The sequence below is a fragment of the Patella vulgata genome, chromosome 6 (genome assembly GCF_932274485.2).
Source record: "Patella vulgata chromosome 6, xgPatVulg1.2, whole genome shotgun sequence".
Taxonomy (NCBI): Eukaryota; Metazoa; Mollusca; class Gastropoda; family Patellidae; genus Patella; species Patella vulgata.
In genome coordinates this window covers 41,994,158-42,006,013 of record NC_065884.2, presented here as the reverse complement: position 1 = coordinate 42,006,013, position 11,856 = coordinate 41,994,158, and the positions used below count along the sequence as shown (strand labels likewise).

General features: G+C 32.7%; 1 protein-coding gene across 1 annotated transcript in view; it reads left to right on the top strand.

Moving 5' to 3' along the window:
• Positions 1–18: 18 nt before the first annotated feature.
• The window catches only part of LOC126823264 (phosphatidylinositol 4-kinase alpha), a 55,987-nt gene continuing 44,149 nt past the window's right edge, over positions 19–11,856 (top strand). The window contains exons 1-9 of the mRNA XM_050551979.2: positions 19–113; positions 3,374–3,493; positions 3,795–3,888; positions 4,140–4,225; positions 7,714–7,786; positions 8,876–9,357; positions 9,991–10,065; positions 10,773–10,869; positions 11,176–11,394. Of these exons, the coding sequence (XP_050407936.2) occupies positions 24–113; positions 3,374–3,493; positions 3,795–3,888; positions 4,140–4,225; positions 7,714–7,786; positions 8,876–9,357; positions 9,991–10,065; positions 10,773–10,869; positions 11,176–11,394 (1,336 nt within the window). The 5' untranslated portion in view covers positions 19–23. The remainder of the gene's footprint in view (positions 114–3,373; positions 3,494–3,794; positions 3,889–4,139; positions 4,226–7,713; positions 7,787–8,875; positions 9,358–9,990; positions 10,066–10,772; positions 10,870–11,175; positions 11,395–11,856) is intronic.

The window sequence follows — 11,856 nt, the reverse complement described above, 5'->3', positions numbered from 1 at the left end:
TAACTCTCAACAAGCAGTTCAACATGGCGGACGGCGACGGGTGTATTCACAGTAATATGATGTTATTATTAGCCCGTTCGCTTGGTTCTTTGAAACCAACACCATGGGCAAAGGTATTTTAAAACTAAAAAAATCTTAAAATCACTAGATTTGTTAATGTTGAGTGCACGGTGCAGATTTACTGAGGAATTGGCAATAGTTTTTCGTTTGTTGACTTTACTTGCTGGTTGCACTTCCACTTACACTAATTAAAGCGCTGCAATAATTCGTAGCTGTGTGTGATATTGATAATTCTTATTTACGAATACAATTGATACACTATTTGAAACTTTGAGCAAGTAAAATTAGGTTCAATTGCAAAGTTTTCAACACATATAATCATAGTTTGCATGGAAATATAAGTAATTATGTTGCAAATAGTGAAGAGTGAAACACTGAAATCTTTTAAAATCTTATCTTACCGAATGGCCAATTTAAAATAAACAGAAATTTCGCATAGCAGTTGGGTTTAATCAAATCTTATAATTATGCGGTAAAGTATCACCTTTATTTCAATGGAAATTGGTTTATTATTAGCTACGAGAACGTAGCTAAAAACATTGAGATATATACTGAAGTGCTTGTTTTTAGCTACGATTGGGTGCCTTTACTAAAGGCTTTAGTTCTAACATGGTTCCAAGTGGCAAACTGAGTTTCTTTATTAATGCATGTAGAACATCTTTAAAATAAGATAATTTTAAACGATTATGACTAATAAAACTTACAGAAGCCAATTTAGTGACACAAATATCACCTAACTCCAAATATTCACATTTAAATTAATGAAGCGTCGTTTTATCCGACATACGTACACCTCCATCAAAGTCCATTCATAGTTACGGTGCTTTAGACATGCGCAAACCCTAAATGCCCCTTTTACCATAAAAGCAAAAATATTTATTATCAGGTCCAAAATAATTTCTTGTTCGGGTTTTAATTCAAAGTTAAGGCCGTAATTTGATTTTATTTTCTGAAATGATTCGCAGATAGATTAGAACAGGTGGATGTCATTTTGTTTGTTTACATTTTTTCCACTTGCAATTGCCTTTTTTGATTGGCTGTTATAAAAGCCTTAGCTCTGCCTTCATACATGTACATCTCATAGCGTCATACATCTCCCGTTTAAAAAAGACGCTTCTTAGTCCTAGTAACGGGTTAATGCCTCGATTTTAAATACAATGATTTAAACCCGTTTCAGGTAGGATTATATGCTTAATTGTAGTTGGATGTGGCAGAAATATTTTAAATAACAATAATCAATTGTTGTTTTGATGAGAAATATTGTCAATTTTGCTTACTGACGCCCGATCTGATTAGTGTTGGGCTTTGCTACGTGGAACTATATAGGACCATCTCTCATCTCGAAACTCGGAGGGTTGAGAGATGAGGTTTGTTATCTAGTTTATTATATGTTAAGCTGTGTACCGTACAGTTTGGGGTCAATGTAATTGGAAATTAAGGGAGTTTTAGGCCAATAACTTTTTTGTAGTCAAATGACTACAAACGTGCTCAAATGAAGGCCTTAGGAGGGTCCACTACTGTGGCTGGAACAAGACGGAAGACATCAGTAGTGGAACGTAGCCTATAATCACAGCACGACGGCTTAAGTCTTTGAAGCTGTTTTTTTGTGTTACTTTTATAGCCAAACCTGCAGAAACTAGCAGACTAAGACCATTACCAGTTAGTCGTATTTATAGACATTATTCAACATACATTATGCAAGAGCTAAATCTGCCAATTGCAGGTCTTTCTTTAGGCCTGAAATGTTATATAAATTATTAATTAGACATTAATTAACTTATCCAGACCATAATCAACTCTCGATGGCATCACTAGCCTGCAATATTTACTGTATTAGAACCTGGTCTGTTGTTTCTGATTAAATCAAGAAATGGATACTGGTAATCGAGACTATGTTTTTTATCATACCGACTTTAGTAATGATGATCGAGGCTAGGCCCAAAATTCAATCGCTAAATATTTGCTTCAGGGTGGATCAATTTGACTGAAATTTTCAGCAAATTCCCTGGACATTATCTAGTTTTTAACTATTATAGTGAGAACTGCTAGCTCTTTATCTAATCTCCCATAATGTGTCTTTCATGTTAAAATTTAAAACTCTTCAAGAGAAGCCATACTCACAGAGATTAATCTACAGGATACATTGTCATGTACATTAACATACATGTAGCCTACCATTCAATACGACTAGAAACATTACCATTTTTTAGTCTCCCAAATAATTAGCTGACTATTTTGATTGCTTTACTAATGCCTTTAAAATCACTGTCAGTTCAAGAGTATACAGTACGGTAGGTCTACTCTCTGTCAATCAGAATACACCTGCTATGTAACTTAGTGGACAATTCTTTGAAAGGCAAGTTTTGAATATTTTTAGATTTCGCAAACATGCGTTTCAGACAACTAGATGAACATTTTGTTTACAATTAGAAATCCATAAAAATGAAGTATCTGACTGATGTTTTCAAATTTATGAAAATTGGTCAACTCCAAAAGTGTTTTAAAGAATAAAAACATTAATCTGCTAAAGATGGAAAGGGTAACACACTAGTAGGGCATATTTTATAAGAAAGTTTGGTTACATATCACCTGCAAGGTCATGTGACACCGGTTTAGTCTTTTAATATAGTCCTTACTATAAGAGAAATTCACAGTGAAGGAATTTAATACTGTGTTATATATCTCTTGGGAACCAGAACAGAATCACGCCGGAAGCTGGAAAGTTACCACTGCAAGGAAAGAACTTGCAACAAGGTACTGGGCCAAGATTTAACAAGACAAATCCCCAACCTTTTTAAGCATACGAAAAAGTAGATTTGTCAAAGATCCAAAGCTAGAAAACTATCAGCCAGGTTATCAAGGAAACAGTATGTGAACTGAAACTGGATGTTCGTTCCTTGATAACATTGATGGATTAAAGCTCGTGAAAGGGGCACCAGCTTTTTTGGAATGTACCCACCAATGTATGTAAGATAACATTTCAGTTGCAGCTTAAAAATAACAAATGTGGACGGTATCCCCTAATTGAACGCAAAGATATAGCCAAATCATTTATTAATATGGTCACAGGTGGTAGAAGAACTTAACTACTGATGGGTGAGAAAGCCCACTTGCCCTCTTGTTTTCTCTTCTCACATGTGAAAGATCATTTAATTCTCTACTTGAGATCACTAAATTTTAAAGGAATTTTTACTTCAGTTAATAATCTTCTACACTTAAATGGTGTCCTAAATCTTGAATTGAATGTTGTGTTTTCCAAGTTTATGGTTGTATAAATTCATTTTGAAATCTTGTTTTGTTTGGGGTTTTTTAGGTTCAGAAACTGATTAATTACTTTCCAAATGAGAATAGTGATGGTAGTCTACAGCTGACTTCACGAGGACAAGATGCAGTTATTGCACTGGGAGTTTACTTTTTAGAGTCTGGACTACAGGTACATACATGTATACTAATTACTATGTTCTTGTGAATTGTATTAAGCTTTTAAAGAGCCATTCATTTAAAATAGACATATGCGTTTTTCACTACTCTGGACTACAGGTACGCATACTATGTTTTTTTTTAATTGAAATTAGACATTAAAGAGATTGCCATTTAGACTAGACTAATGTTTTTTTTCACTACTCTATGTCAGTACATTTAGAAAATACTTATACTTCAGGATACAATATTTATCCATTAGATTAATACTAATACTACACTTGCATTTAAATTTAACCTTTTTCCTTTTTTAGTATAAAGATAAAATTTTACCGAAGTTATTAGGAATTCTTCGTGGATTGTCTAAGGCTAAATATGTTGAAGGTCCAAAGGGTCTTAATAAATATAGTAAGTATAAATCTGTCTATTAAATTGTAAATCCTTGAAAATTCATCCTTTTATTTCACTATACATAAAATTACACATTCCCTGTGATTCGCAAGAAATGGAGTAAATATTTTTTCGCTACCTTAGGTTACATATATTAATAATGTTATAATTACTTTGTTGAAACCTAATTGAGTAGTCTATAGCCTATATATTGATTGTATATATATAGTTGTATTATTATTTTGCATGTATGTATTTTATCTTTGTAGAATTACCAATGACAGAATGTTTTAGTTTTTGTTTAAATACGATTTTATGTGATGTTGCTTTTCGAGACAGTGATTCCAGAGATGAGGTATAGTATAATACTTCAAACAAATATATATAGAATTTAGAAGTGGAACAATTAATGAATCAGTTTCATTTTTAAATAGATTCAGTTATGATGTTATGAATGAATTGATTGTAGAGAACATCTGTTTCAATCAAACTGACGGAACATCAGATTAATTTGAGATAAAATTACAGTATGTACTGAAATTAAAGTTTTAGTCATGGACTCCTGGATTGTTGGATTGTCATTATTCAAATATTTCTCTAAATAAAGAAATATATTTGATGGAAAAATTAATGATTAATTAGTTAATACACATTATTGAACAGAACTGTGTTCATTTTAATACAAAAACAGCATCTTTGGACAAGACAAGTGTAGAAAAAGTTTGATTATGAATGCTACAGACCAATTCTATGCAAATCTGACCAATGTATATTCACACCATGATTCACTTAACATGGTGAAAATATTTACTTATTCCCAACTTAAAGTACAAAATATGTAAATTAAAAGTTTATATAGAATAAATCAAATATAACATGAGAATTCAATGTAGTGAGTATACATGTGTCCTTTTTGTTACCTTAGCCAGCCTGACATTTAACTATAATTTAAATCAGATAAACCTTATTTTTATTATAAACATTTGAATATGGCCATATATTGTCACCAGCCTGTGTTGTATAATTGGTGAGACCCAATTGCCCAAATTTCCATTAATAATTTCTAGAGTTATGGTCGTTTGTTTCATTAATATGCATTATTCAAATTAGTGAATGAAAGAAACTTATTATTGATTTTTAATGATTTCCATTAATTATGTCTAGAGTTATGACCCTTGTTTCACTTTAAGAATCTAATGGCGAAAGTTATTGTACACATTATTCAGTTAAATGAAATGAAGGTCATTGAGTTTTGGACACTAACAGTAAACATTTTTGCCCACTCTGTATGAAATTCGTATTCATTATTCCTTTTTATAAGCCCACATTGAAATGTGGTTGTATATTGTCGTCGCCCCGTCAGGGCGCCCGGTGGTCCGGTGCCAACAATTGCTTGTGGATGCTCTAGAAGCCAAAGTTAATATCCGATTGACTTTAAATTTAAACACAGTGCTTAAGGTCATGAGACGAAGAATCTTATTGATTTTCAGCAATTTACGATAATTATTGCCAGAGTTTTGGCCCTTGATCACTTTGAAAAATCTTGTGGACGCTTTAGAGGCTAAAGTTAATATCCGATTGACTTTAAATTTATACACAGTGTTTAAGGTCATGAGACGAAGAAGTCTATTCATTTTCAGCGATTTTCGATAATTACTGCCAGAGTTATGGCCCTTGATCACATCAAAAAATCTTGTGGACACTAGAAGCCAAAGTTAATATCCGATTGACTTTAAATTTATACACAGTGCTTAAGGTCATGAGACGAAGAATCCTATTGATTTTCAGCAATTTACAATAATTACTGCCAGAGTTTTGGCCCTTGATCACTTTGGACGTTCTAGAGGCTAAAGTTAATATCAGATTGACTTTAAATTTATACACAGTGTTTAAGGTGATGAGACGAAGAAGTCCATTCATTTTCAGTGACTTACGATAATTACTGCCAGAGTTATGGCCCATGATTATTGCTAAAGTTATGGCCCTTGATCACTTTGAATAATCTTGTGACCCTCTAGAGGCTAAAGTTATCATCCGATTGACTTCAGATTGATACACAGAGTTTAAGATCTTGATAAAAACAAGTAAATTTTTATGACTTGAACAGCTAAATCCATGAAATTAAAAGTTTTGTATACTAAACGTGAGCATGGGGCAGGGCAGAACTTTATAAAGACCAAACAAATTCTAATGGTTTTCTGATAATTACTTCATGAATTGTTACTCTTAATCAGATTTTAGTGTATTGTAAATGTTTCATTACCGAAAAAAGTGAAAATATGCGACAACGCTTGTTGACTGCCCAGACGATTTAGCTGCTATGGGCGTATGTTTCGTTGCCTGGCAACCTATCTTTAATGAAATGAAGAAGCCATTGGCTTTTGAATTCTATAATGACAAAAGTTATTGCCCGTGCATGTGTGTATCAAATCTATTTATCTTGTTCAAATTAGTGAAATTTACATGGGTTATCCATCTTATTGGCAGGAAGAAACCTTTTGATTTTAAAAATATTTTCAATTGTTTATCTCACTCAAAGAATAAAGCTTATAGATTTTTATGCACAGTTTACAGGTCATAATTTGTATCCAATTTCAACGAAACTTTCGATATTGGCATGTATCGCCCCATAACTTCATGGATTATGGCCCCTGATTGTACGAAAAATCGCGTTTTTAGCTTGTGGACTCTATAGAGGTAACAATTTTTATCTGATTTTGTAGAAATTTGAAATGTAAGTTTATAACCCAAAGATCTTGGTTCCTTTTGATATTTGCGCATATCTGACTGTAACTTCCTGAATTATGGTCCATGATTGTACGAAAAATCACGTTTTTTAGCTTGTGGACCCAATGGAGGTCACAATTTTATTCCGATTTAAAAAAACATTTGAATATATCACCGTTACACCAAAATGGCCGCCCCTCATACGCTAATAGTGTAAAAATATGGTATATCAAGGTTGTGGACTCTCTAGAGGTCACAATTTTCACCTGATTTTGATGGAACTTGAAATGCATGTTTATAACCCAAAGATCTTGGTTCCTTTCAATATTCGCGCATATTGGATCATAACGTCCTGAATTATGGCCCCTGATTGTACGAAAAATCACGTTTTTAGCTTGTGGTCCCTCAAGAGATCACAATTATTATATGATTTAAAAAACTGTTCAAATATGTCATCATTACACCATAATGTTGGTTGTGTTCGAATTTCGTGAAAATCGGACGAAAAGTGCCAGACAAAAATAGCCGCCCCTGTACGCAAATATTGTAAACATCTGGTATATCAAGGTTGTGGACCCTCTAGAGGTCACAATTTTGATCCGATTTTAATGAAACTTGAATGCATGTTTATAACACAAAGATCTTGGTTCCTGTCGATATTCGCGCATATCTGATCCTACCTTCCTGAATTATGGTCCTTCATGTTACGAAAAATCGCTTTTTGTTTAGCTTGTTCTCTATCCATCTCTTGCAAAATGTGGGCGTATCCTGCCTAGCAGCGACTGGTTATTGATTATGACACAATTATTGGTTGTATTATCCTATTAAAAGGCAGAATCCTATTGAAAGGCAGAATCCTAATGATTTTCAATAATAACTTCCAGAGTTATTTCCCATAGTTATGAAATCTTGTTAGTACCTTTAGAGACTTTCATTATGATTTGATATTTCTAAAATTTATGCGATGTAGATAGATTATAAGAGCTTTGATGACTTAGCTGCTGGTGGGCATATGTTTTGATTCCTGGCAACCTGTAGTGTTAGTACAGTGTACGATAAAATCATAAAATTATCCTTTATTGCCTAAAATAATTTTATTGACTATTTTGTTTGTAGATTATTGCTGCACAGCTTGACTTGATGGAAGTTTTAACAAAGCTATGTGAAGGTTCTTATGATATACCTAAAGGTGTGTAATATAATTACATCTTATTCTGTTCTCTCATATTTATAACCAGACATGAAATGGGGTCAAACATCCTAATTTTCTTTTTTCTGCACAGACTGGGCTAATGAAGATAGTTAAACACCATGCTGTGTGCTATGATTGAAAGGAAATTTTGCCCAGACAGCTTACTCGTACATGTATATAAAATTCCAACTGTAAAGTGTACTTGTGTTCACAGTATCCCGGTTTTGCTGTAAATTGCATGTAAACATAAATGTTTTTGTTGGACATTGTTTTGAATGGTTAAATAAACAAGACATAATTCTGAGTTTAACTAAAACAGAATTGAATTGTTTCATGTTTTCAAACATTTGTGTTATCTCATAATAGGTTTTGTATACTTAGTCTGTCAAATAAAATATGTCATAAACATTCATGAACTTAAACACTGTTAAGCTTATATTTTTAACTAATGAAATTTCTGTAATCTATGTATAGAAAGTGTTTAGAAATTAATTAGCAGGTGTGTAACTAGCTGTAAAAATGCCACTCTATCTTAAAACTGTGACTATTTCTAATACCCATCAGTACTGAATACACAAACCCAACCAATAGTTTTGTATATTAATCAGTAGTCTTGGTCTTAATAATTATTGACGTAACATTTACTTAATGACTACTGCTTTACAGATAATTTTATAAAACTGACTAGTAAATAAACATTATGTACTGTATATAAAATGACGACTTAGATGATCCAAGTTAGATTTGTTTGTGGCAGATATTTTCATTTGTGTGTGAATGATATCAACTTTGCAGTGAAAGGAGCTAAACCAATTTGATTTAGGTTGTGAACTAAAATTGTTGAATTAGGTTTATTTGATGTGTTTGTTTCACTGTATACAGATACACACTTTGCCAACAAAATTTAATTAAATAAAGATTTTCCTACTTTACCCAAAACAAAGAGGTCTGGTAATTTTAAACATAGTATCTAATCTTTCTATGGGGCTATTAATTTTTAGGGGGGTTTCTTTATCTTAACCCAAGAGAAGAATTAGTTGTCATTTTAACCAGATTCCATCATCTGTTTGTTTTATTTATTTGCAGCTACATTAGGTTTTACTATTGTTCCATTGTTACTTGGGTTAGCGAGATCTGTTGGTCGTTCTAGTGATGAGGAGCGTCCTTTAATATCAACTGTTTTAACTGTAAATAATATAAAACTTTGCCAAACATATGAACAAGAAAACATTTCCCATCATAGAAGAGCTTTCAGCACTTTTCGGCCAATTTTACCAAGAACTCTTTCATCATTAGTCATCAATACTGATAGTCCTAGTCCCACCTCACCTATACCATTTGATTACTCTGAAAGCAGACGTGAACGCTCTCCTTCCCCTCTCATGGGACCAAGCAGAGAAAGTATTTTGAGTTCTTCTGAAAAAGAAGAAAAACAAGAAGTGTCATCTATATATCTGAATAAAGTTGGCGCCAGTTTTACTCGAACCAAACCGTGGGGTTTTGAAATTATTCCTGAACAAGATCATCTGGAATTCTGTAGTGCACATTTACAGACTTTAGTCAGTGTTGTAAGTTCAACTTATTTTATTGATTTTTTTATACTTGTCTGTATAGCTGTCAGTCTGAATTGTTAATATTCAGAAGTACAAACTATGATGACCAATGAAAAAAATACTACATTACAGTTTGCATAGAAATGAAATGAAATAGGGTTTAACATCCTACTTTTCTGCACCAATTGGGCTTATGAAGATGGGCATATGCCATGCAGTGTTATATGAGGAAAATTTTTCCTGGACAGTGGGGTACATTTACGTGCACACCAATGTGTACACAGGACTTTGGTTTTTCTTTCTATCCAAACCACTAGACACTTTTTCTTGCCAGGCCCTTGTCCTGCACCATTGACATGGGGGAACCATGCTAAAAAATCCTGCTGAACCTTCTTGGCCGACACTTGAATTGAAGTTTGCATAGATATTTCCTGTCCTAGATGATCATGACTATATGTGTAGCATGTATTGATAACTGTTATTAACTGGAAGAATATATTATTCACATGTCATTAGTTTATGAACTAACCTGTTTGAAGCCACAATCGAAGCTCCATCTATGAGGTCCTAATGAAGGAATAAATTTGTGTTTTGTATGTTACTTTCAATTCAGTAATTGTTTTCCATGAATTTGTTTATTTTGAACAGGCTAAGAGGTTATTAAATAAAGATGTGTTAAAAAATCTTGATAATATTTTAAAAGATACATTAGCAGAAACAGAGGTACAGTACAATTCAAATAGCTCCAGCTGGATTTGATCAGGTCAAAAAGTTGTCATGCCCTTTTGATGCCAGTATTCAATCTGATAAAATTGTTTAAAAGGCTGCCACCTCTTTCATACTAAATATAAAATGTGAAAATCTGTAAACCGACTAGCTACCACTAACATTACTGTGATAAAAATTTCATGGTCTTTGGTGTTTTCTTTTCATTAATCGATGGACCAATCCCATTTGAACAACATTTTGACTATTTTATTTTGAACTCAAAGTGATCCATATTAAATTAAAAGATATCTTTTTAATGTTTATTATTATTATTATTATTCTGGTTCAATTCTGAAGTTAAAGATCATATATGGATTATTTATACTAACCCTATAATGGCTATTTAGGCCATGGTTCAAGACCATCTATTGTCTTACCCAAAGTCAATTAATGAATTCTTTTTCCAATTTTTTATTCCTTATTTACATTAATCTTTCATTCATGAACAGATCTTGCAAAATTACATTTTACTTTTAAGACTTCCCTGTTAAAGATACAGATACTGTGCATAATAAATCTATTGCAATTAAACAAAGGGCAAAATCACTACATAAGCAATTCAGTTTCCTAAATTGGAATATATCAAAATAATTTAAAGTGAAATACTGTCTCATCTGACATGTAGTTGATAATTGATGTGTATTTTGATTGTTGATTTATAGAAACATGAGATCTGGAGATTTCCATATAAATCATTCAGTGAAACTATAACAGTTGTAATTGTTACATTATTGAGAGATGTACTTGAACAAGAAAAAGGTTAGTGATCAAATGTACTGTGTAATTTATTGCCTGAAAAATGCAAAAACAGATATCTGCTGACAAATAAAATGACTTTAATTGTAGTGAAAATTGATTTTTGTTATACATTCTTATAGGAAATTGCAAGTGTGGGCTGGTATTAAATCTATTAACTTGTAAAATTTACTGGTATACAGCATAACACTTTCTAAATAACTATTTAACAGAACAATTCAATATGCACCTAAAATTCTGTATTAACCTGGTGTAACCGTTAGAAATTTATACTTGTTACCAATGTTTATATGTATTTATCTACTATAGATTTACCAGCCAAGTTTATGAATGATGTACAGGATTTTGTAAAGAGTTTATATGAATCTGGTCAAGTAGATTTAGAAAAGAAACATGGCCATCCACATGATAAAGATCATAGAAAAGATCAGGATGATAATGATCATGAGTTTAATCCATATCAACTAACTGTTTATAGTAATGCTGCCTGTGTTGATCTTTTATTTTGGGCCATCAGAGAAATATCAGGTAAAGTAGAATATTGTGACATTTTATTGTATCCACCTTGTTCAGCCCTAAATAGGGATCTGTGTTGTGCATGAGACAGTGTTTACCTTCTAAGAAGAACAAATAGCATATATTTTGAATTATTTGAAAACTGCCTGCAACTAAGAATGGTCAATGTACTGTTTTCTGAACAGTAATGTATGGAATTATAGAACCAGCATGCTGAAAGAAATGAAATGGGGTTTAATGTCCTACTGTTCTGCTCCAACTGGACAGTGTGCTATGAGGGAAATTTTGCCTGGCAGCGGCACTACGGTCTACTCTTATATCGAATTCCAACTGCCAAGGGATCTTTTTTGTTCACACCAATGTATACACGGGACCTTGTTTTTCCATCTAGTCCGAACGACTAGACAGCTGCCCTTGTCAGGGGAAACCATGTTGGAAAGCATGCAATAAGCCCTAATCTGTTGTAAAAGAAAG